Below are 27,474 nucleotides of genomic sequence, written 5' to 3'. Positions count from 1 at the left end.
TGAATAGAGGGCACATTCTGGATTTTGGCTCACTGGTGAAACTCTATGTACAAGGTACAAAGATATTACATCGCAAAAATGTTTATGGCACTTCTTGCTAGCTTGTGTGTCCCCTGCAAGAACTGAGGTAAGTCTCTGCATTATATGTTTCAGAAAATCTGACTGGGAAAGCTTGAAGATATCCATAGTAAAATCTGATAGTTGCCACTTTGCACACTGTGCCTTGAAGAATGCATTTTCCCTAATGGGGTATAAGGAAAAACATTCTACATTTGGGGGAAAAAACCCTAACTTTGTAGACATTTGCTAGACATAGCTTTAAAGAGAAATCTCATGGGGATTTGTATATGGGATTGGACCTAAATGAAATAAGACAGTGCAAAAAGACAGAAATTCTGTCATTAATCATGTTACTTTTATTTAAACAGTAAGGTATGCTTTTAATGCAAGTGGTTTTATTTTTATTAATACTTGATGCTGAGTTTTGAACAGTACTGTACTCAAACAATTTTACAAATATAATGCTCAATACACTGTTTATTGCTCATTGTTTTTGTTTGAACATAAAAACTGGAAATGAATATAAGAATAAATAAGGCACCCTACTAATATGCTGATTTCATGTATTGTAGTAACATGCACAAAATTTCATGTTGCTTTTACAAGTCACTTTTCTCATTTTCCTTATTAGAGAGAAAATAAGTTAGACTTTGTTATTTGGGCAAGGGTCAATGCTTGTCCAAAAAGTCAAAACTTTAAAGCACTTTCTAGTTTTTTAATTTAACCTTCCACCTTACAAAACTAGCTTTCGTATAGCATGTCCCAATTTCTTTTTCTAAAGACAAAAAGTATTTTTGTTCCCTCTTGGCTGTTACTAGGAAACATGCCTTGCAAGAGGACTGTTCACGTACTGCTTGAGACAAAAGACCTGACTTGCTTTTTTATCCGCGTTTTACTTCTTGTACTGACCCCGCTCAAAAGATAAAAACAAAAATGCAAAGGCATCTTTACTGACTTATCTTGTGTGGCTGGGCCTAAATCAGTGATCAGCATGAGGTGGGAGCTCCACAGAAGCTGCTTAAAAGCCTTTTTTTAATTTCAGTATGCCCTAAATTAGGACTTCCCAACAGTTTCAAAATGCATTCTGTCCAACTGTCGTTTTTCCTCAAAGGTCCACGTTGGCTCTCACTCTGTTTCAGGGCTGAGGAGAACAGTGACGCCTCGGTCAGCCTCACAGACTCATAAGCCGCTAGGGCAGAAATCACTTTGCAGAGGCTTCAATGATTTGACAACCTATTGCCGAAGTGCTGACAAATGATCAAATAAAACCAGAGAGACGGGGCTCTGACCCCCACCCCAGCTCCCAGCTTTCTTTAAACAGTTTGTTACATTCTTTTTAGAAATTATCTGAAACAATAGCAGAGACAAAGGGTTCGGATCTTTCTTTTTTTTAATTTAAAGCAGATTCCTGATGTTCTAGTGTTTATTCTTTAAAACTGAAATGTTCTTGCAGGGTAATACAGACATAACATATAGAATCATCGAGTTTACCAGTTATATGATGTATGTATTACATATGACAACACCCAGCTTTACATGAACTTTGAAATGCAAGATGTCTTTTAATTACATAAGTTATTACAGTACTGTTTTAAAGGAATCTTTTGGTTATATGTAAACACTATAAATTAGCTGTTTAAAAAATAATCATGTAAGACAAGTATGGCATTCACATAGTTTAAAAAACAATAACTAGCCCTAAATCTGAATACTCTCAGGGTAGAACAGCAAAAGCAGATATCAATCTAATGCTATAGAATAACATGCTGAAATTTTGACTTATTTGAAGAAACAGTGCTTCTTTGTGTTCCCTCCTTCTTTTGTTTTGTTCCCTAAGGAATGGGCCAACTTGTACTTACTATGTGTGACAGGATAATATAAGCTATTTTGAGTGTTGCCATTCTAATATTAAAAGCCATCTAAATTAAGTCTCCTAAATATGTACTAGTTTAAATTAAAATCCTGAGGAATTATAATCTGTTTACTTGATGGTTTTGGTTAAGTGCAGTTTGATGTATGCAGAATGCTGTTTCATTTAAGGTCATTCTTAGTAAGGCATATTAAAAATAAATATAAAAGTCACAACATAATATTTAGTTTCTTGCTACAAAATCTTAGGCAAAAAATATTTTTGCATGTAGTAATGGACTTTATCCATTTGCTGGCTTACAGGAGTTAAAATTTGTGCATTAAGCTTAACTGCCCTTGTCAGAATGTGCCACTGTGCTATAATAGCGGTCCAAAGCTACATGCTAAAGATTTTATTTCCATGCTCAAACATAGCTTGCACAAACTGCTTGAAGACTCTGTCCATGTAAGTGCACTTCCTTGGCCATATTCCTTCCAGAAAACCAATGTGGCCTCCGCATGAAGTCAGAACCAAAGCAACGTTTGCATTTTGTTTGGCAGTTTCTACTGGTATAGCTAAAAAGGGGGGGGAAAAAGGTTTTAAGTCCTTATCCTTCTATGAAATGCCAGCCACTGAATAATTTCTCTTAAGCGTTCCTCATATTACATAGGAATAAATATGCACAACATTAACATATGCTTAAACATACCGCAGGACGTAGAACCATAGCTATGTTAAAAGCCATTTCTCTCTTCATCATTAACTCACCTTATCTATGTGATTTTTCTGGCTGCTGCAAAAGTTTCAGAAATCACTGGGCTTCATCTATCTTTCAGTCCCACTGATGGAACAGCACCCATGTTAATGCATACTTACAATTTGGTATGAATAGTGTAAATGAAAGGACAATCAAGCCTGTAGTTTTTAACCTGTGTTGCAATATTCAACTTCGGAAAAACTGAGTAACTGGGACCTTAACTGTGAATCTCATTCTTTTTGTAGGAGACTCCAAACACAAACCTTTAATGTCACGACAGGATATCTTACAGACAAAATCTTATCAGCTAATATTAAAGATTATCCTGGGTTATCATCATTATATCTGATTTGCCATACATTTACACTTGCACGTTTAGACCACACCATGCAAACACACTGGGAGATGGTTCTTGCCCTGAGGAGCTCATAATCTAAATACACAAGGTAAACAGAAAAAGAGGAAGAGCAAACAACTGCACAAGGACACAGAAAGCTGCTCTGTGTCACCCAGTAGGTTAGTGGTTCTCTACTGAATAGTGACTGCTAGAAAATTATTTAATTTAGATTATTAGACCAGATAGTACACGGATTTTTCTTTTGCTGGGTTAGTTTTCAGCTGGATCAGCTCCCTGATCTGGTTCCCCATGTTAATGCCAATATATGAATGGCGGCAGGCACAGTCAGATGAGGACTGCCATGAGGTGGCCCTTTCAGTGACAGCCTACGGTTAGCTTAAAGTCATCCGTGAACTACACCCAAGACATGCGCTGATCTTGAAATGTGCAGGAGGGGAGGCTTCAGTGCATCTTATTTTGAATATGCATAGATGTGTGGCTTAATCAATGCTATCACCTGGGCAGTTCCCTTTGTGAAAGAAAATAAAGGTCAGGTAGCACAGTCTGACATGCACATGAGTTTACAAATGGCATTTCAGTGTGATGGAATGACCCTATTATCATATGAACTGGTTGACACAACAGTGGAGCTTTACCGAGCTGTGGTGTTTGCGCTCTTGATATAAAAATTAAGTTATTTAAGCAAATTCCTCTGGAGTTTTAAGAATGCTAAATATACTCCTGAACAAGCAGAAATCTCAATACATTTCAGTAAAGAATGCCTTTCAAGTTCCAGTTTTCAAATAATAAACTTCATGGAAGGGAAAAAAATAAAAATCATACAGATTTTTTTATTATTTAGGATTGACAGAAAAAACAACAGCAAAAGAAGACACGCTTTGTCCAGACAGAAGGGAGTAGTAGGAATTTCACTGTATTGTCTAAAAAAGGTTATGATTCCACAAGAAAATAAATCTGATTTTAAGTCATACACTGCTAAAGTAAAAATGCCTTGGCACTACAACGCAAAGCAGCAAGTAATTCACAGGATTTCTGTTGCTGCCTCATTTATGTTAAAGTATTTTTGAAGCGAGATTTTTTTAATCAGGTTCACTTTTGGGGGGGTTCAGTTGCCCACATCCCTTTCTGACTGAATATCCTTCAGAGACACCCCCCACTCCTATTTCTAGGAGTCTGCTTTCCTTTACCCCTTTATACATCTGCTATCTCAAAGGTCATCATCCTTGACTAGTCATTATCCCTGCATATCACTACCTTCTTTATCGATGAGTTCCTTACTTTCATTTGGATGCTGGCAGACTCGTTGCTGTGTGCTTCAGATGCCGATTTGCCTTCGTTTTTAGCAACTAGAGTAACAGCACCGCACCCGTTCCTTAGGCAAAGAAGGACCCCCAGCCAGAGTGCGTCACGCAAGATCTTGAATGCAATGACTATGGTGAACAGATGCGCAACTTGAAATAGATCAGAGCAGAAGCACTGGACCTGCCGAGTCGGGGGAGCAGTCTGTGTCTCGGAGGTCCTTACTAAGCAGTGCTGGGAACGACATGCTCTGTTCCACTCCAGGGCCTCAGCACGGATGCTAAACCAACTGTACCTGTAGCAGGGTTAGTGTCTTTTATGAATGTTGTGTTACAAGGTTCCTGCCCATAACATAAGGTACTCGATTGTGTCCTGAATGGAGCACAAACTGAGCTCCAGAGAGCAATAGGGATTCTCTTGCAGAGTACAGGAGATTCTTTGCTACTCAGTGCTATTCATTTCTTCCACTCTCTTCCTCCCTTCAAAGTTGCATGCATCTAAGTAGTTTATAGATTCCAGTATTTAGTAAGTGATTCTGATTCTTTACTAGGTGGAAGAAACCGTGCTTCTCACTGTCTCTACAAGAAGTCCTTGATTTTTCCTTTGTTCAGCTGGAAAATTGAAAATACTGTATGCAGTATCTGGGCCTTTTAAAGCAATACTGAGGCAAGACTAAAAAGAAAAGTCAATGAAATAAAAGCCTAGGGCCTGCCAGCCTTGACTGGGAAATAGCTGAAAACAAGAGATGCAGAAAACAATGTGTTATTTCTTGCAATCCAACACATGCATCATTTTCAGACTCCAGACTCAGCAAGCGCTTGTCTGGAGTTTTGCCTGAGTTAATCTGCCCAGCAATCTCTGATCTGGCTCCCTTGGATTCTGTGGATGAACACATTGCTGTGTACAAAGACAGTGGCTACAATTCATGTCAGCTTCTGCCGACTGCACGGGAATTTGCCCACTTATCTGTACCAAGCCCTCTGCTCCTCTTCCCTCTAGTAGCACATGGGTCATGTTAAAACAGAATCCTGATAGGGAATTGGGGATCAGACTCAAGCCTGAGTCCCCCATTCCTGCTTCAGGCAATGAATCACACTTTCCATGGCCATTCTGCAGCTGTCTCCCTGGTCACTGAGGGGACTAATGGATGGGCTTATATGGAAGGGTATGGGGAGGAGTGTGTGAGGAGAGACAGATTTGATCTCCAAGAATCACAGATAACATGAGCACTCCATCGATCCTAATGGATTCAGGACCAGCTGCATACTGGCCCGAACACACCTCTTGACTAGCTAAGATGATTGTGCAAAAACATGATGGTCATTCGCTTTGTCAGACTAGTGTCAAAGGATAGAGAGAAATATCCTTTCTTGCCGAGAAAGCGCTTTGCTAGGGGTGTGGAAAGGATGTGACAGTAAATGTCTCCTCTGCTGTGCCAACCCAGCTGGGGAAGCCCTTACAGGCAAAGCTTACTGTGACCTCTGCATACCTATCATTCAGAGGTTGCCAGCATAATGACACCTCCCAAATCAGTTTGCTGGTGGTTAATTATTCATTCCCAAACTGATTGGCAATACTGTCGTGGGTGCCATGTGCTGCCTGCCTCCAAAGAGCTACAGCAGCTGTCTCCTAGAAGCCTACCAGCACTAGGATGCTGCTTATCTTCTGTGCCAGGTAAGGTGCAAGCCACACACAGGTCTTTACGAATGTCATCTTCCCCAGCCTGAAGTTCTCCCTATTCTAACTAACATGCGTTTACAGCACAATTCTGCCACAGATCATCGCTCTTATCACAAGCTGCAGCACTGCGCTGAATATGCAGTCATTTGCTTCCATCTGCAGTGAGCATTTTAGTAGATGCCAAGTCTGACCTGCTGTTACCTCTCTGCTCTTACCTCCCCTGCGGTGAAGAGGAGAGCCTGCCCTTGGCATAAGTTGGTCTTGATACAGTTGGGTCACCGTTTGTATGACTCTCCCCAGCAGAGTTTCTTGCTCTCCAGCTTCTCAGGAGAGAATTGAATATGTTGTGTTGCTCTCCAGTGCCAAATGCAAATGATGCTTGGCAGTGGTGTGGTACTTTTCTCAAGGCTGTTTCTAGGGACTGTTAGCCATCCACAAATAAACCCACAATGCAGCAAAGCAAATCCTGCAATGTAAAGGGCAGATGAATGGAGCACTGGACGTGATGCACTCTAGGATATAGGATGGCATGCTAAAAGATACTACTGCTCATTTTTGTCCACATGTAACCCTGTACTTATGCTTCTACTGACCAAAAGCTGTACTGCTGTTTGATCCAGCAGGCACAGACCTGTTATTTGTGATCACAGAACCACAATGTAAATACGTATGTGCAAAATTACCTTGTTCAAAATCAATTTGTTGTACGTTCTTTGCAAAAAGTATTTTTTAAAAAAAGAACAATAGAAAAACATACATGTGAAGCAGCATCGGCTTAAATAAGTCACTGCTGTCAGACTTTCTGTTCCATTGTTTGGTTGATTTCTCCCTGTTCCTTAAACTCTTACCCTAATTGTTATCCATCTGGCCATTCCTTGGCCATTTGGTCTCTCCAGACAACTTCATTCAACTGTGCTGTTTACATAATAGGATGCAAAATAACACCTAAGAGCAATTACTCCAAGTTTGGATTCAGAGGGACAGAAAAGGCTCAGAGAGTTCAATAAAAAGTATAACTGAGCTTCAGACATGCACTTACTTGGCACAGTGGATCAGGAGGGAGCTGGCATGGTACCTAGCTTCAAGGGCAGGCTTTCAGCTTGGGCACAAGGCTCACCAGCGGCAATTAGCTAACCATTAGTATAGTGAAATTTAAGTTGGATGCCTAATATGCTGCTTAAAGTCTCTGAGGAGGAAAATGCCACTTCAGATGAAAAGTTAAATGTGACACTGATAATGAATGCTATCATTCCATCTTCTTGATTTATTTTTCACACTTACAAAATAAAAGGGCTTGACTTGGTTATATCACATATTTCCTGAAGCAATGGCTCATTTAAATTAGTTACGGTGAGAGAAGTGTCATGCAATGAAGAAAGCATTTGTTTTCATTAGTTAGTATTATGCAATATGAGAACTGCATTCCAGAATTAAACTACAGATGCATTGGCTGCCAAGCTCTATGAACTTTAAACAGCAACACTAAGGAAGGACTGCAAATGAATTGTTTCTTCCTAATACTGGATTGAGATCAAAGAGCACATTTTCACAAGATATTAAAAAATAATTGCTGGGAAGTACAAAGTGTACCAAAAAGCTACATGAGAAGAAATGATCAGGTAGTAAGAGGCAACAGAGACAGCATCTGCACTTTTTAAGGGAAGTCTCTCTTTAGGTCCATATTGTGCAGTGCCAAAGCAGACTTGGGTTTGTATCCCCCAAGCTCTGTTATAGGAAGATATATGTGGCTGGCTTTATAAAGGATATTTAAACACAAAGGAATTCTGGCACAGCTTTCTCCCTAATGAGTTTTCTAGGCCTGTTTCCCAGCTGTTGGAAACTACAGCTATCTACAACAGAGGTGGAAGGTAGCTTAAAAGCTGGTAGGTATTACTGGGAGAGATGAGGCATGAAATAACCAGTCCCCAAAGTCAATAAAAGGCTGAGGTCTGGATGAGAAGAAATTTTGTGGCTTTGAATCCATTATACAGTTCTGAGTGGAAACTGCCTCTGGTTGCCACAGGCTTACATGTGTCCACACACTTTTAAGTCAGAAAAAAACAAGCCAGATGCCAGAATAAAGTCACCTCCCAGAGTAACACCAGCCCTTTATGTTTGCTAACATAAAACAGCCCACAAAAGTGTCAAGATGAATGAACGCCAGTAGCTGATGGCAGCAGCCATAATTGCTAGGCTGCTAACCAGGGTGCCCTGTGTCTCCTGCCAGCGCAACGTTTCACATTGAGGGTCCAAAGCACAAACGAAAAAGGAGCCAAGGATAGACACACATAACAGAGTTATGCCATCAGCTCTAAATCAACATTGTCCTGGTGGCCCTTTCTAAGGTAAATTTGTCACCACAAGGACAACGGTTTACAGCCAACAGCATTAACTCTGTGAACAAGGAATAAATGAATGCCTAACCACCCAAACATTTTCATGGAGAAAGGCCGGTTAGGGTCAGAGTTTAAGAGAGGATGGACAGTCATAACAGACTAACACTTCTTGTTTCAGAAGTGCTGGTGCTCTGCCTCACCCCCCTCTACACTGCAAGACTTCTAAGGCATTCTAACAATACGTTTGATACTTAAACTTACACAAGAGACCATCCCTATAATCCACTGTTCACCAAGAGTTGTGTTTCTTTTAAAAACCAGCTTCAAGGGAGGAGAGATCTGCTACAGCTGTACTCTAGAGGACTCAATCTTTTAGCTAGTCAAACTACACAATCACAGAACTGTTGAGGCTGTAAGAGACCTCTTGAGATCATCTAGTCCAACCCCCCTGCTCAAGCAGGGTTACCTAGAGCAGGTTGCCCAGGACTGTGTCCACTCAGGTTTTTAGTATCTCCATAGATGGAGATCCCACAACCTCTCTATGCCAGTATTTGACCACTCTCACAGTAAAAAAGTGTTTTCCTGTGTTCAGATAGAATTTCATGGGATCAAGGTCAATGGCTGGCTCTTGAGAGCTGCGGGTTATATTCTAAAATGAAGAGACAAGGGGATGGAGTACCTGCACTAGCTTTAATCTAGCTAACAAAGGTCCCAGTCCCGGTGATAATAGGCTGGAAAAGCTTAACGAATCCTCCAGGGACAGAGGCACACTGTCTGGTTCACTGCTGTTGTTACTTGTGCTAACTAGCTAGCTTACTCCTGCCACAGTTACTACTTCACTTTAGAACAGAAACCACAAACTGAGCTAGAGCTAAACATAGAGGTGAAGCCATTGTTCCCTCTCTAAGATACTTAATGGCAGAAGCATGGCACAGCAGAACACCCACCTTGCAGTACTATGGGGAAAGTCCTCCCCAGGGTCCTAAGACCCATAAAAATTTATCTTCAGAATCACTAGCCAGATTTTGTATTTGGACACAGATTTTAGGGTCACAGCCCCATCCATTCTCATTTCCAGAACATTATATGCTTATAACAGAAACAGCAACTGGCCAATTTCAAGGGGGGAAAAAAAAAAATTCCCACAGAGGCTAGTAAATACAAAGGGACTAACTCTGTCTCAGAAAGTCCCTGAAAGTCCCTGAACTGCAAATTGTTAAAGGTGGATGCAGTATTCTGGAATAATATTGCTGTTTGCCCAGATCTTATTTTTTTTTTTCAGCCTCCGTTTTGGCCAGTATAAGGGATAGGTAGTTTGGCTAATCCAGAGTCACCATTTTTTCCCCTCATATTAGGTGGCTGTCACCTCTTTATATTGTTCATGCGTAGCATGGATGCTTTTTGTTCAAGAGGAGAAGAAATCAGACTATCTTTTTCTAGTGCACTCTACTGGAGTGGCCCTTTTCTCTTCATGTCACATTTGTCTCTAACAGGTCTTTGAACTATAAATAGTAATGTAAGTGTGTGCATGTTTCTGTATGTGTTGTACATCTGTGCACAGATAAACAGTACACACATACACAGAGTCTCTTCCAAGTCCTTCATTCTTCTGTTTGTTGTTCTAATCTGTTTGCCTACTCACTTTGGTTTCATGACTTATTCTGCAAGAATCTCACTTGACTTGTGGTGGCTGAAGAAAACTTCCCTGAAATAAATCAAGTGTATAAACTTCATATTTAAAGGTGTCAGGTGTTCACTGCTGAAGACTGTCCCCTCAACCAGCTGTTCATTATAGTGGTTTTCCTCTACCTTAGCTTTTGTTCTCCCTCTCTTTTCAGAGACTATAACCAATACACAGACCACAGGAACAAGCATATCTTTTTAAGACAGTTAGCAACAGGGTTTTGATCTTCAGATCAAAAGCAAAATGTTCATAATGCTCACGTGTTTGGCAGAAAATAGGAAGAAAAGGGAAATCAGAGTTTTCAGCCTATCTGTTACTAGCTGATATTGCTGCTTCATCTTCTAGTTAGATTCTTATTAATTTCAACGTGCCTCCTTCTAGGAGCTCATCTTGTCTATATCTCTTCCCTTACCCTAGATTTTGGCCTACATGCTAACTTACATTTTTTCTTACTTTTAATTTTCAGGCACTGGAGGTGGCACTGAGATGAACAGCTGAAGATTTCAAGTCATCTAAAACATAAGCAACTCCCAGACATTCTTTGTAGGGACTGGATTGAAAAATGGCAATAAAAAAATACTTGTTTTCACTTTCATTGAACTCTGAATGTCTACAATCCAGACATCTGAATCCGAGTTCCTCATTATAGGCTCTCTTCATATTTGGTGAATAGAAATGGGTGCTTCTGAGAGGGCAATACATCTGATACCTTCCTTACAGTGAGATAACTCACACTCTAAATGTGCATATTTCTTTTGAATGTAAAGAGTCTACTAATGGCTAATGATTGCCACCCCATGTGCTTCTGCATTCCGTACTAATCAGGTTTCCATCATCATCATCTATATGTGTCTTACATTGTAAGTAAATTGCAAGACTGATCCATCCCTGAAGGTTCTGATCCTATGTACAAGTAACATTTAAATACACTTCCACACATAGGTCTGAGTTCATTCTCAGACCTATGTAGTTTGTCTTAATGATTGCATATACAGATAAATATATTTTTAAAAGCCTAAACTTACCATGACCTGGTGAGAAAACATCATCCACAGAGTTTAGACATAACACTGGAATTCCTACTGACTTCAGCTTGCGACATGGGCTAGCATCTTCATAGTAATCATCAATTGTACGGTAGCCAAACATGACTGAAGTGAACTGCTTATCAAATTCTCTAACAGTTCTAGCCTGAAGTACAAAATTCAAATAGACAACTATGTCAGCACTTGGAAAACAGCATCCACCTAAAGCAGAAGTAACATTTTCACATACCTTCATCACGAGATCCATATCAAATAATTTCTCCAACATTTGTCGATGCCTAAAAAGAAAGAGAGAAAAATTGGATGGTTTGGTTTCTTGTTATATAAACAGATGTAGAAGTCCTCTGCTTTACAGATACATTTATAGACATAACTCCCGAACAAGAACATGCTTGTTTTTAATTTTATGTCATATTAAAAATCTGTCTGGAATCCAAGAGCAGAAGAATTGTTCATTCATATGCAGGCACATCCAGCAACATAGCAAAAATCTGCGTAAGCCATGAGAAAGATGCCAAAGATAAGAGAACTAAGTATTTGGGAATACAAAAACACCCTAATTTTATAAAGTAAAGGATGAACTAGCCCTTTCCATGCTTTTGCAGTCAATGCCGACTTAAAAGAATTAGTACATATACATATATACTCAAAGTCAATGTGTGCATGTCTAAAAAACTCAAAAAATCCATTCACTTAATCCATAAATATAGAAATACATTGGTCTTGTGCTGAGTCCCTTGAGGAGCAGAGAAATTTAGTCACATTGATGGCAATCTTTCTTACAAAGATCCTTTTGATTTCAAAACTTACAGAAGAATGCACACAGAACAGCTATATGAAGTGTTGTCACAGCATTAATTTTGCCAATATTATTATACCTGCTGTAGATCTCATGCTAACATCCTTCCACCTTGCTAAATAGTTCAGAAGGCAACTCACCTGCTGATAGAGGATTGTAGACAAGTAGTCAAGTAATAGTTGAAAAGAAGCCAGTTTAGTGGCTTCTCCAGAGATTCTACAGATTCAAAAACATTCCAACCCGCAGAGAAAATTGCAGCTGCCATTAAAGGAGTGTCTCTGCCAGTTTTGCCCAGGTAATTTAAAAGAAGCATGCTACAAACAGAAATGAAAAACAGAAACATATATACTATCAAATTGTTTGCTTCAATTTAAAGCAAATATAACAATCAGCCACTTTTTTGTCTGTTTTTCAATAGTTTCTTGTATCAGCCCTACAGTTGTGCCTAATACTTCTAAAAGGTAGTCAGTGTAATCAACATATGACTCATGAAGTTTGCTTTCTCTCTCTGCTGTTAGAAAGGAACTGAGTACACTGTGTAGGATGTGGGTAGGAGTGCATTTAGAAATAAATAGAAGTGTACTAGTCTTATTTATATGACTAAAAGGGAGAAAAAGGTCAAAAAAATCTATCTTACTCATGGAACAGGTATTCCCAAGTTGTTAGTAAGTTTTACAGTTTTACAAGCTCTTCAGATCTTCCTGATCTGATAAATCTAATCAGTGTGCCTGACAAGCTGCCCCTGGCATGCCTGCCTCACTATGAAGCTGTCTTTTGAGTTGAAGGTAATGCCTTTACCCCACCTCACACATATGAGAGAACACAGCTGTTCTTTAACACAAAGTATGTAAAGAATGAAGTGTTGGATAATGAATAATACTAGCGAAACAAAATTATGAGCCAGATAAGTGGCTTAAGTCTTGCCTTTCTGACCAATTGCAACTTACAGTCTCTACTGCTGATGCATAGCTGAGTTGGAAAAAGGGAAGAATTCCCCAGTACCTGACCCTTCAAATGCAGAAAAATTAAAATAGCAGGAAGAGAGTAAAAGAAAAATACTAACAGAAAAGCTGTAAGTCTTACTTTACTGCCTGAGGCCCCAAAGTTTACAACCAGCATTTTAATACCAAGCCTTTAACTCAAAACATTACAAGTTCTACAACTTAATACAGCTCCCTGGACCACCAACACTCTGTACCTTGGCTTCATCTACCATACTTCAGGAGACAGCAACCTTTAGCAAAGACATCATGAACCAGCCTGCCATCACAGAGACTTTATCCCCGTGCACTACCTACCAGATCACAGGACAGCAGTGCAAAAGGGAAACCAGTCTTTGGTATTACCAAAGACTTGCCAGTTGGTAGGAACCAGCAGGAAAAGAACAGCAAACAGCACTTGGGAGTGGGCTCCTGCCATCAGCTCACACAGTTGAACCCACTGAGGAAAGTCACCTGTGGCACATATATGAGTTAGGTAGCATATGTTCCCTCTCACCCACAGAAGAGAAGGAACCTGTGAGTCACCAGTCTATATACTGTAAGAACACTGAAGCATAAACCAATAAAAAAAAAAGTTGCAGTAGTAGAAGAAGCCACTCCTCTAACAGAATTCACAGAATATATGTGGTAGAGACAAGGTTTAGGAATCTTTATGTTAGAAAACAAAGTCTCTTTCCAAAATAATACATACTGAAGATCAGTAGAACAAGTGGGCTTTCATTTACATTTACACCTTTGTGAAGTGAAAGTTTATTTTTCTTCTTAATTGGGCAAATGTGTCCTATATAGATAACTGGCTATTCAGAAAACTTTGAAAAGGGATAGATAATAAAAACTATTGCAAGATTAAGACAAGTCAATGATTTTCACAATATGCCCCTGGTGAGATTTCTGCTCCTGCTTAATTTTAAACATGCACGTGCTCCAATTAATTTTGAAGCATGGAAACAGTCCCCATGTGGATGATTAGAGACTCTTCCAATCGTCTGTACCATTAAGCATATGCTTTCTCTTTGTGGTTCAGGACTTTAAAAACATATTGGAGGAGGAAGGTGGAACATCTTGCCTAAAATCACCCAGTGGTGGTGGTGAGGTAAAAGTCAGGAACACAACACAGATCCCCTGTGCCATACTAACAGACTTCACCACTATTTAGGATACCTTAACTAGGTTAAGCCAAGGACAGAAGTGACACTAAGGGCTGAACTGGTCTTTTGTACCAGTCGCAGAATGGCTAGCTTCTACTGCACCTTCAGCCCTGAAAACCTGGTGCTTCACCTACTACACCCCAGCCCTCTTAGTTCTAGTGTAATGGTGCACCACACGTGAAGCTACCCATGAAGAACTACTGTGCTTTAAATCTGTATGTCATCATTGAAACAAGCCTCTACTGCAGATGCTTCTTTGCTTTCACCATTTCCAAAGAAACATGTTTTTGCAATGCATCACGTTATTTCAGGTTTTGCATGCAAAAAAGTCTGAGCCGGGGAGAGATAGCATGCCAAGTGAGATAAGAGCCAACAGGATTGGTAATCTTGTGAAGAAGAGTTTTAACCTAGGTTTGTCAAGGGATGGAGAGCAAATGCTGAAGAGAAGCGAAGGCCTGGCAGGCCCTGATGAAGCACCCAAGGGACAGCATAATCAGGAAGGCTCTTGCACTTCCCTGAGAAAGCAGCATGACTGCAGCCCATCTCACGTGCTAGCATGTGCATGAACACACAGCATGGGAAAAAAAAGGAGGAATTAGAAGTCTGTGCGTAGTCACAGAACAAGTTTCTTGGATCACAGAGACATGGAGGACTCAGGCAGACAAGAATATGCTATGATGGATGCAAACAGACTCTTCATGAAGGCCTTGAAGGCAAGGAGGAGGGTTTGCACCTTAGACAAAGAAGCCATTTAAATGCACAGAACTTTTCCCTGGTGCAGATTATAAGCCAATTCAGAGCTAATAGTTCAAAATCAGATAGGAGGCTAACAAAGGAGATATCACGGTGGGTGTCTGCCACAGACTTCCCGATCAAGAGGAAAAATCAGAGAATCCAAGTCTTTGGACAGCTAAAAGAAGCTTCATAATCACCGGGTATAGGGAACTGTAACCATTCCAACATCAGTTGGAACAACAACACAGCAAGGCACAAGCAGACCAGATTTCTGGAGAGTATTGAGGACAACCTTTTGATACATGATCAATGACCCAAACAGGGAAAATGTTCTATGGATCTGCTACTCACATGTAAGGAAGAACCCGTCAGGTACGGGAAGGTGCAGAACAGTCTTGGCCACTGAGATTATTCAATGGTGGATTTTTAAGATGAAAAGTGAGTGGGGAAGGTAAGCAGCAGAATTACAATACTGGAAAGAGCTGGCTTTAATTTGGTCAGGGATCTGGTTGTCAGGATCCCATGTGAGATGGCCCTGATGGGCAAAGGGGTCTAGGAGAACTGTTTGACCTTAAGGATAACTGAGCATAAAGCCCAAGTGTGGTATATTCTGATGAGCAGGAAGTTGAGCAAGAGTGGCAGAAGACCACATGGAGGAACAAAAACCTCCTGACTGAGTTCAAGAAGGAAGTATCCCGAAGGTGGAAGGGGGCTGCCTGGGAGAAACAGTCATTGCCCAAGCATGCAGGGATGCAGTTAGGACAACTAAAGTTCAGCTGGAGTTGGAACTAGCAAGGGATATGCAGGACAACAAGAAAAAGGCTTCTGCAACAAGAAAGGCTTCTGTTGCAGCCTTTCTTGTACATTGGTACAAAGAAAGGCTCAGAACAAACAACATCCACTCCTTTCCCTTCATCAGTGAAGCCAGTCATCTCATCATAGAAGGCAATCAGATGGCTCAGGCATGCTTTGTCCTTGGTGAATCCAGTCACCTTCTTATCCTTCATATGCTTGGAAATGGCTTCCAGAGGATCTTCCCAAAGAACTGAGGTTAGGCTGACCAGCCTTTATTCCCTCCTGGGACCACTATTCAACAGAGCAGGGAACCTAGTGACAAAAGATTTGTAAAAGGCCAAGGCTACCTGTCTTCTCTGTCTTTACTGCTAAGGTCTGTTCTCAGGCCTTCCAGGTCTCTGTGCCTAGTGGCAGAGTATGGGAGAGTGAATTATTATTCATGGCAGAGGAAGATTGCTTTAGGGCCCAGTTATGCAAACTGGACATAGATACGTCAACGGGACCAAGTGAGGTGCACCAAAGCTCCAGAGGGAGGAAGCCAATGTCATTGTGAGACTGCTCTCTATGACTTTTGAAAGGTTGCAGCAACTGTGGGATATTCCTGATGCCTGGAAAAAAGGCACCCATCTGCAAGAATAGCAAGGAGGAGGAAATACAGGCTGGTCAGCCTAACCTCAGTGCTTTGGGAATATCCTCTGGAAGCCGTTGCCAGGCATGTAAAGGTAAAGAAGGTGACTGATAACAGCCAGCATGGATTTACCAAGGTTGAAGACAACCTGATTGCCTTCTATAATGAGCTGACTGCCTTCGTTGGTTAGGGGAAAGGAGTGGATGTTGCTTATTTTGACTTTAGCAAGGCTTTTGACAGTCTTCCGTGGTCTCCATGTAGCCAAATTGGAGGAACATGGTTTGAATAGGTGACCTGCAATGTGAGTGGAAAACTGAATAGACCCACTAGGCTCAGACAGTTGTGATGAGGAACTTGAAGTGCAACGGGAGTGGTTGCACCAGTTACTAGTAGTGTTCCTCATGCGGTCAATACCTGGGCCAGTACTGTGTAACGTCTTCATTAACTGGATGATGAGATGCAATGCACCCTTAGTAAGCTTGCAGGTCAAATTGTGGGGAGTGGCTGGTGAACTGGAAGACAGGGCTGCCATGCTGAGGGACCTCAACAGGCCCGAGAAATGGGCTGGCAGAAACCTCATGAAGTTCAACAAAGGCAAATGCAAAGTCCTGCACGTAAAACAGATTAATGACTGGATAGAGAGCAGCTCTGCTGAAAAAGACCTGGGCAAACTGAGCATGACTCAGCAATGCACCCTTGCAGCAATGAAGACAACTAATGGCAATGCTGTGCTTTGTTAGTAACAGCAAAACAAGCAGGTCTGGGGAAGAGTTTATTTCCCTGTATTTCGCACTTATGAGATTGTATCTGGAGTATTGTGCCAAATTTCAGGCTTCCCAGCAAGACAGACACTGACATAATGGAAAGATTCATATGTCTTCATACTGAAGACACTGGCAAAATCCCAGCAACATAAATGGAAAAAGATTGGCCTGATTCAAAAGGCTTCCAAGTTACTTACTTATTTGATTATCAATAACTATATTGCTTGAACAAATCTGTATTTATCCCAAAGCTCCTACAAGTCATTAGTAGATTAATGTCAATATACAGGGCTATATCTGCCCACCCTCCCTAAAATCTATCAGAAAGAAGGGAAGTCTCAGGAAGTTACCACTGTGTCTGCAGTATTTCTAATAGAAGTTCCTCTCTCCTATGATTTTCATTGGAGAGGCTGTCTGAACATTTCTCCTAGCTTCTAGCAACGATTTTTCTAAGCAACTGTGCTATCATTGTCTGTTCTAGCTGTGCTTTCTGGAGAGAAGCCAGGACACAGCAAGTCTTAATACCACATGCCATATCAACCCATACTGGTTTCAACAACAATACTACTTCTTGCTTCTGAGCCAGACGGAGCAGATACCCACATCTCTTCCAGCTTAACCTACCCACACACTGCAGAACCCAAACAGAGTGAAGATAAATCTTGTAACTTCCAGAGGTTGCTAAGAAACGTGGTATGTTAGCTCTAGTTCCTATTTTTTATCCCTCTGCTCCAAAGACAGCCTCCATAGATACCATAGATTCCAAAGATTGTATTGCCCACCTGTTTGGCTGTCAATCTGTCTGTCAGTGTTTCCTGTCTTTCTCCACCCTCCTCAACTTTTGAACGTTGGCCAAGTTCGACCTTCCCTGACACAGAGCTAAAAGCCACAAAGATGTTAACTTTCTAAGTCTTCCGAATATTCACTGTTCGAGACAGACCCAAGTTAGTTGCAGTTCAGTAAGCAACGTAAATATTGCAGAGTAATAATTTACAATCAGGGTACAACAGTCTTATTTTACGATCGTAGTTAAGCTGAGACTTGTGTTACATAATACCTTACCCTCCCATAGAAACACCAGCTGCCATGAACGGAGCTGAGGGGTGCAAGCTGTGTACGTGATGAATAACGGCCTCTAAATCCTCTGTGTTAGCTGCACAGTAAGTCCTTGGTGTCTGTAAGGAGTCAGAGGGAAAAATGCCATCATAAGCTTTTGTATTATCCTTTAAGGACAAAGCAAACTGAACAGTGGATCATTTATATAACAAGATAAATTTAGCATTTATCATGAAGCTGCGCTAAATGGCAAATATAAACCCAGAGCATTTCACGAGGAGGTGGAAGAAGGAGTTATACTTGTTATCATTATAAATTAAAACAGGTGACAAACATCTTCACTATCTGCAACCACCAGGTCATTAGATGAAATCTGAACACAGAGCCACGAGCTAAACTAGACAGAACTAGATCAGAACTAAATAGGCACCGATATTTTTAAAATACCCTGAGGAAATGAAAACACATCATAAAGGCTGCAATTTACAGAAAATAAAGCTTTAATGACAATTTTACCATCTTCATGCACATTGAAATGCAAAAGAAAATATTAGATTTCAAGTTCTACCAGCTAGCATTTGAAAAGTAGCCAATATTTAGATTCTACACACAATACAAGCAAATAAACAGATAAATAAATTCACCAGTGCCATTTACCTAATTTACTAAAATACTCTATTAACTAAAGCAATGAAACACCCATATTAACCCTTCTCTATCTACCATCAGCAACTCTTCAAATCTTTAATTGGGACTTGGAATGACTTCCACTGGCATCACTGGGATTTGGGTAACCCCTTCCCTGCTCACTTGAAGGATAAGCACAGCTTTTGAGCCTCACCTGCACAGACAACTGCTACAGGCCACAATATGGAGTACTATATACCCTGTACTACATACCCCATATATACTATAATATATAAGGGAGATAAGTCCTTTTAGGTACAGTAAGAATCACAGTAAAATAAGTTTTTTCTAATGGTGTTCTCTAGATTTCATCTACAGCATGAGACAGCTTTTAACTATAGAGTTGCTACTAAACGTGTTAGTGACCTTGACTTAACTATAGGTAGTGGCTGGCCTGCCAAAATTCAGTATAAACATTAAACCCAAATATAAAAATACTTAATAATGAGTTAATTGAACTTATTTGTTGCCTGAAGCAACAATGGTTTTTAACCTTTTTTTTTTTTAAATTGCTTTCAGTTAAACAGCCTGGATATTTGTGGGCAATTTTAACAAGTTTAATTAGATGAAACTAATTACTTAAAATACATTTAACAAGAATATTGAAATGTTGAAGTCAAAGATAAAAAAAAATGGAAAGAATAGCTAAATCTGGATAATTAAAACTGAACACATTCTTAATTTCCATTTATATTGCATTTCCAGTTCTTATCCACATGAATCACTCTTCACTGTTCACACCCTATTAATTATAAACAGTGTGAATGTGTTTTATTTTAATTAAATTGTCAAGTTTACAAGGAAAAATAAATTATTTTTGATAACTAGGGTCTAATGTATTCTAAGTGAAAGTGTATTTGATTAAAAGTTTCTAAAACTAGAAAGCTATGTTGCATTTTAATTTCAGTTAATTCCTGACGCTTTAATGTCTATCTATCTACTCGTATGAAGATACTTTAAAACACCATCTTAGCTCACATTGGCCGTGGTCAATCTAATATTTGATTATTCCATAACAATAATTCACAGTAACTTTCAATAACAAACGAGAACAGCATTTTAAAACTGATTCTTTAAATAGCTATTATCTGGTGTAAATTTGAACCTATCTTTAAAGAGACTAGAAAAAGAACAACTTGCATGACTAATTTCTACTGTGGTGCTCAACTATGCTTCAAGCTCATTAACTAGGGATTTTATATTAAAATGTAGAAACCCCTTTGCAGAAAATGTGATAATTTCAGCTGGTTTGCTTCACAGTAAGATCTTCTAAAGCTTAAAGATGTAAATCCGATTACAGTAAAATACACACAATGCATCCAAACAAGAGATCTTTTCTCTTAATGATTCAGAAATTCATCAATAAGGACTTTGTGTGTCACAAAACTGCTTTGTAGATCCATCTCCAAAAGTATGCAGAAAACTACTCTTAATATGGCAATATTTGCATTGAAATGCTTTATCTGATTATGGGAAAACATTCTGAGCTTTTTAAAGTTTGAAACCAGGGGATTAAAAAATGCAAAACAATACTGAGTATTATGTACATTCATTCCAGCTGCAGAACTGTCAACAAAACGCATATGAAGAGACAAAGCTTATTCAGCAATATTTCATCATGCCTTGTCCCTAGCTGCAGAAAATGTTTAGCTTCACGACTTTGTCATTTGTGGAATTGCCAGTTATTTCTAAGCAAACATGATATGTCTGTCCCAAACACAAAAAATGTCTTTTGTAGCTGAGTTTGTGTCATAATGGCTGAGAAAAATACAAGAACACATTTAACTTTTAGGATATGGCTATCCATAAAAATCTGGTTCATTAATTCAATAACACATAATACGGATCAATTTTAATTTAATTTTAATTTTAACCTTTTAACCATATCAAAATCTAGTTTAAACTCATATTGGCAACTGGGAAACTAATTACGACTGCTTATATTTGGATTTGTATGTTAAAACAATGGGAAAAAATTGCATTGATTGAACAGAATTTCTTGGATGTGTGCATTTTAGATACTATAGTATTTTTGGAAAGAAAAGTATAAGCATTGTTCATTTTAATGTTACGGATATTAATAATTTAAATGATTTCCTAAAATGAAATGTTCATAAAAACTGTGTGTTGACCAGTTGACCTCTTTGAGTTTTAAAATAAAAGATGAATATTGGCACATGATCGATCTACCAGATGACTAGATCCTCTTCACTGCATTTTCAACATATGCTGTGAATTCCTCTCATTTAAATCCAGCCGTACAAATAGACACAAATGATTCCATATATACCACTTATAAGTGAGAGATGGTTATCTTAGAAGTCATCCTTACCAAAAGATCCTCGCCAGCAATTCCCCGATTGTTAAAAACCACACATCTAAAAATTGAGACAGTAAATTCAATTATACACATTCTTCATTCCACTAAAAAAGATAATGTAAACACACAAAAAAGTGAAAATGCATAAAGAAAAACGAGCCAGTTCCATGAATAAGTTCAGCACATAAATATTTACAGTCCTACAGATCCTAAAGTCTGACCTGTGTGGAACAACCTTTATACCAAAATGGAGTTCACTGAAGTCAGTGGGACTCTATATGAGCTCTGTGATTTGCTGGTCGAGGTCAGATTGCAGGATGAGAGCCCCAGGGTTTACCTGAAGATGGTACATGCATCTTGTTCTGCCTGCACTCTGAGCTGGCCAAATACGAGCCATAAACTCTGCCAGTGCAGGGCTGAGCCTAAAGCAGTGCTCTGAAAGAGAACGTCAGAGATCCATGTGTAGACATCCTCCAAAGCTACATAATTGAATTAAATAACAAGAAATGAGCCAAATCAAAATTATAATGACAGCTGCATCGAAGTTGCAGGTTCTTGGGGATGGGATTTTTTTTTTTTTTGTCTGGTATAGCAGAAGTTTCTGTTCTCTCTATGCTGGTGGAAGTCTCTGAATTTTCTAGCAGTATTACTGTGATTTAAGGATCTATGCTTTTTTAATAATTCTTACTTTTCTATTACCTTTCTACCATCTCACTGTAACAATTTTGTTAAATAATATATACATATTTTAGATGGGTTAAAGGCACGAATAATTACTTATTTTGGTATTTTTCTCAAATGTTGCTGTTTAAAAACAAAATTATAACATTCTGTTGAAATCTGACCTAAAGCTCTCTTTTTTAATGCTATAGCTTCTTTTCTTAGGTGATCAAATGCACGTATTTCTTTCAGGAATACTTAAAAAATTAATAGTAAGAAGTTGTTGATTTGAGGGCTTTCCTCCTCTGATATTTTTTACTGGTAATTTTTAAAGTGATTTTAAAAGTACTTTGAACAGTTAAAGTGCCACTTTACTTTCATAATTTAGTAAAGCCATTATCCAAATCTCCAAACAGAGAAGAGATAGCCAGACATGTAGATAAAAGCTCGTATATACATATTTGAAGAACTTATTATAGTCAGTACCAGAAGCCAATCTGCAAAGACAAAATGTAATATTCCAAATACAGATCCTGGAACAATGACAACTTATTTTAAAGCACGGCAGCAGCAATATGCTTACATAAAGGACTCTACTCATTGACTAATCCACTTATTTTACCCAACTCTGACCAGAAGCCTTAATAACAAAACTAAATTAAGCAGTGACAATTAAGAGGTGACAAATTAAGCAGTGACAATCAAGAGGTGACAAACCTCTTCCTGAACCACCACCAGTAAGAGTAGGCTAGCTCTCCTTTCTGCACTCACGAATTTGAGGCTGCTGAATCAAGCAATTCTGGCATTCAGAAGCTGACCTCCTCCGAGGCCTGCTGCCAGCAACCCATCCACATGAGTCTTCCTGGAGCTGAATACAAACCCTTTCTCTAGAAAGTGTAAAGGTAACACAAATACTGATATTATAATTTAAGAAGCAGCAGCAAAGGCCTATGCAGACTTAGCTTGCTTTCACTGCAATCGCTGGGGCACATCTGTAGATACTAAAACACCCCTTCCGAATGTACTGCCTGTTACATAATTCTACTATTATTATTATTACTAACAATACTTTCTTATATAAACCAATGTCTTTAGATCTCATTTGCCTTAGGAAGGCATCTTATACATACACATACTTATATTTGATCTTATTAGAAGAAGCAAAATACTAGCAATGAAATAGAACAGCACCTATATCCCAGCATTTCGCTTTGATGGATCATATGAAGAATGTAGGATTCCTTGCTCGTTCCTGTCAGGCCAGGCAATAACAGGACAGTGGGTCTTGTGCTGGCATCCAGATAATATAAGCTGTCATTATTATCAAACCAATCCAACGAAATCTGTCCTCCATCTGCTGTTTTAATGAGCTCACTGAAAGGCACATTTCAAGACAACACTGATTAGGTTGAAAAATGCATGCATACCATTAAGAGTGCTTACAGTGTACAAATTACCAGGTATGAATTCTGCATTTTTAATTGTTTTAATACTCAAAGTGCCACCTAACTAGGTATGTTTGCATGTTTACCATTCAGAAAGAGCCACGCCTACAGCTGACATGAGTTAGCACAGTCAATTTGTGGAGTAATTCCTGTTCACAGTAAATGAAGAGCTGGCCTTTTATGAATTGCTGCTGATGTATTGGAAGCTTGTAACTAATGTGATTTTTTGGCATTGCCTTCTCTTTTACATAGCCTTGTGTACTGCAGATTTCCTTTGGATCATCTGAGAATCTTTTGATAGCACACTGGGCAATGTGTTAAACATTTATCACATTTTTTTCTCTTTATCCAAAGAAGCAGCATGTATAATGGATGGCATTTTGTTATGTTTTAAACATGCAGAACACAGACACACACTACTATATCTTTCACCCTGTATCTCCACACACTTTGCTAGAATGCACTCTTAAACCATGTATCTTAAGAATGCAACAAGTATTATAACATCCCAAGAAGCTAAGCATGCATTAAACAGTGACAAGAAGGTTTCATTCTTTTTTTAGAAACATAGACCATCTTCCCTCTTCTGGCAATGAAGACATTGTATGAGAGAGATGGTGTAGGAACTACCAAAATGTAAGCCTACCTTGCATTTGATTTTTCATTTGAAAGTCTTGATAGCACCTACTCCAGATTTTAAAGCTCATGAGCCTTGTTGGACTCATTAGCTCAGCTTTGCCCTTTTTCAGTAATGGGAAGTAGATGCAATGCTGGTGTGTACTGCCAACACAATCTCAAATGGTGCAAAATAAGCACTGCCCCATGGAACTATGTTTCTTCCCTCACAAACCTTGAAATAGAGAGTATACAAGAAGGGCTAGAAAAAGTGGACACGGCCATACCACTGAAATGTTTCCTAGTTACTAAAACTAAGGGAAGCTGCTAAATGCTAAATCTATTCTACCATGCAAACAGAGCTGAAACAACTTGTGCTTCATCCAGGTTCCGGTGCATAAAAGTACTTCTCCTTAGGTCTTGTGCCAAATGCCTCATTTGCCAGGCTAAGTCTCATTTCTGTGTGAGAGAGATCAGCTGAGGACAAACACTAAATATAAGTTTTTTCCCTCTTAGAATTTAGGCATCAAAGAACACAACATAAACCCCAAAGGTAAAAGTTACTCTGAAAATCCCAGAAGTTTTATATATTCAAAACAAGGCTGAATGTGGCCATGCTATGGTTAAGGTAGAACATGTTGGTTCAATGGACAGATACAGTTATTGCATGACCTTTGCAAAATGATGGCATTCAAACACCAGAATATTTGATACACCAGATGACTGTGCTGCCATCCAGAGGGACCTCAACAGGCTGGAGAAATGCGTTGACAGGAACTTCATGAAGTTCAATGAGGGGAAGTGCAAAGTCCTGCACCTGGGAAGGAACAACCCCATGCAGCAGTACAGGCTGGGGGCTGACCGTCTGTAAAGCAGCTTGGCAGAAAAGGATGTGGGGGTCCTGGTGGACACCACGTTGAACATCAGCCAGCAATGCACCCTCGCAGGAAAGGAAGCCAACAGCCTCCTGGGCTGCATTAGGAGGAGTGTTGCCAGCAGGTCAAGGGAGGTGATCCTTCCCCTCTATTCAGCACTGGTGAGGCCACACCTGGAGTAGTGCGGCCAGTTCTGAGCTCCCCAGTACAAGAGAGACATGGACATACTGGAGAGAGTCCAGCAAAGGGCCATGAAGATAATGAAGGGAATGGAGCACATCTTCTATGAGGAAAGGCTGAGAGAGCTGGGACTGCTCAGCTTGGAGGAGAAAAGGCTCAGGGGGATCTTATGAATGTATTTAAACACCTGAAGGGAGGGTGCAAAGAGAATGGAGCCAGGCTCTTGTCAGTGGTGCCCACTGACAGGACAAGAGGCAATGGGCACAACCTGAAAAACAGGAGGTTCCCTCTGGACATCAGGAAACACTTTTTCACTGTGAGGGTGACTGAGCACTGGCACAGGTTGCCCAGGGATGTTGTGGAATCACCATCCTTAGGGATATTCAAAAGCTGTCTGGACACGGTCCGGGGCAACGGGCTCTAGGTAGCCCTGCTTGAGCAGGGGGGTTGGACAAGGTGACCTCCAGTGGTCCTTTCCGACTTCAACCATTGTGTGATCCTGTGAACATATAACCACATCAGCCCCTATATTGTCACCAGTATTTCAGTGCTCCAAAACTCCCTGAGCTAAAATAGGGCCATTTGGGAACCTTGACCTTTTAAACCTACTGTGTATTGAATCCAGGATAGAGACGGTTCCAAGTCTATGATGGAGTTGTAAAGGCGGGCATAAAGCGAAAAAATGGGCACAAGCTTGAGCAATGATGGTAGCTGTGACACAGTCAGAGTAAGGTAACCGCTGGCTACCAAATCAATCACTTTCCAGAAGAAAGGCACTTACTTCCTGTACTGTACTTGGGGTCTAGAGGTGATAAAGGGGCGCAGGAGTGTCTGCACCCGACCTTCCCAGCACCAAATCGTGGGATAGTAAGTTTCTGTCACAACAGGGCAATATTCCTCGAGAAAGCGGCAGAAACGGTCGTTGCTGGCCACCAGCTGGGGTTTCTAGGAAGAGAGACTAAAGTCAGGCATGGGCATTCATATAAAACAAACTAACAAACAAAGAAAGAAATGAAAGCTTGTTTAAATCCTCTCCCAGTAAACTGATTTCTTTCAGATAATCATTTGCAATGCTTTTTCCTTTCATGGTAAAGAGATAAGTAAACGAAAACCAAACGAAATGCCAAAATGCCAAACTGAAAAGTGAAACCCACTAAACATAATGGATTCCTTACGTATTTCTAATAACATGCTATTCTAGCTCTACTTTTACCAGCATCGTATCTTTCACTGACAAATCAAAACTATACTGTCTCACAGTAGGCGAGAAAGATTTTACTGAATCAATTTTCTTGCACTGCACAGAAATGACGCTTAATCCGTGTACTTTGACTCTGCACCTGCAGTATCTATTTTAACCTGGTAGGACACTCCTCCTCCCATCTCATACTATGGTACACAACTGCATTGGTTACTCATCTCTAATAATGCTCTGCATACAGAGATTTTTCTTACAGCTTCCGTTTGTATACCAATTAACATGGAAATCCCTGTATACCAAACATCTCACGTTTTAGCAACCACATTTCTTGAACTTTTCGTTTACACTGACTCTCCAACATGCGAGCATTAATAGGACACTAACAGATGCTTTGAAGAAAACCGTTACACAGTGGTAGTGGCACATCCTCCCTTCATTTTTCTCCTCTGACCAAAATCAAGTACCGTCTTCTCAATGAAGAGGAAGGCTATGTTCTCAGCGGTTCTGTGAAGGACTGTGGCAACACACGTCTTCAACAGTCATAAATCTTTTCATTTGCGTATTTTCAGTTGATTAAGCATTCAGTGAGGCGCTCTCACCACGGGGCCACTTTAGATCAGATGAGGCTCACTGTATCCAAGTAATTTGCGAATGCCTAATTTATGTGTGAAACCACTACTGATGAGAAGATGTACAAGAGTGTCCTAGCCCCCAGAACACTGCGATAGTGGCTCCAAAGCTATTTACGATGGTACTGAAGGCAGACACAAGGGCAGCAAACTACTTTATCACCACTTTGTTGTGGAGGGAGGGCTCTTGACCTCCTTTTCCAAACCACCGCCCCCAGCCAAGCTCTCCCCCTGGTACCCCTGCATTTCGGGGACGCCTGAGGCCGGAGCCCCTTCCCTTCCCAGGCCGGGCACGACTAAACAGGCGCTCCCTCAGGCCGGCCGGCCCCCGGGGGCGACCGGCGGGCCCCAGCAGAGGAAACGCCTCAGCGGTTCACCGGGGGCCCAACGGCCCCGGCGGGCGGGGGTGGAGTGGGGGTGCTGCGCGGCCCGGCCCGGCCGCGGAGACGGGCCTGTGCGGGGGGCGAGCGGGGTTTCGGCCAGCCGGGACCCCGGAGCGGCACCTCCAGAGAAAGGGGGGGAAGGACGAGGCGGGCGCAGCGCCCTGCCCCCCGCCCAGCCATTTCAGGTGCCGACGGCTCCCCTCGCCAGAAGGGCGCCGGCTGCCTCCCCTAAGGGGGGGTGGGTCGAGGTGACCTTCGCGGGACGGTCCCCGCCGGGACGGTCCTCCCTTGGCGGGACACCTGCGGAGCCCGCCCGCCCCGCCGCCCTCCCGCTCACCTTGGCGATGCTGCTGAGGTAGTAGCAGGCGTAGGCGACGCCGAAGCCCAGCACCAGGGACAAGCCCACGCCGGAGCCGAAGAGCCCGACGCGGACCTGGCTCTCCAGGTAGAGGGAGAGCTCCCTGGTCAGCACCTGCCAGTCCAT

At 40.7% G+C, this 27,474-nt stretch overlaps 1 protein-coding gene across 1 annotated transcript; it reads right to left on the bottom strand.

The window, feature by feature from the left end:
- Positions 1–1,190: 1,190 nt before the first annotated feature.
- On the bottom strand, positions 1,191–27,474 carry ABHD3 (abhydrolase domain containing 3, phospholipase). The gene is made up of 9 exons (XM_050891665.1): positions 27,328–27,474; positions 25,559–25,722; positions 22,854–23,036; positions 21,015–21,060; positions 18,002–18,114; positions 12,009–12,182; positions 11,299–11,347; positions 11,049–11,214; positions 1,191–2,484 (listed from the first exon to the last, which is right to left on the bottom strand). Exons 1-9 carry the CDS (start codon positions 27,472–27,474, stop codon positions 2,306–2,308), a joined length of 1,221 nt encoding a protein of 406 aa, XP_050747622.1. The 3' UTR covers positions 1,191–2,305.

This window comes from Gymnogyps californianus, chromosome 2 (assembly GCF_018139145.2).
Source record: "Gymnogyps californianus isolate 813 chromosome 2, ASM1813914v2, whole genome shotgun sequence".
Classification (NCBI taxonomy): domain Eukaryota; kingdom Metazoa; phylum Chordata; class Aves; order Accipitriformes; family Cathartidae; genus Gymnogyps; species Gymnogyps californianus.
The sequence above is the reverse complement of the archived record's forward strand: the minus strand, read 5'-3'. Positions and strand labels throughout refer to the sequence as shown.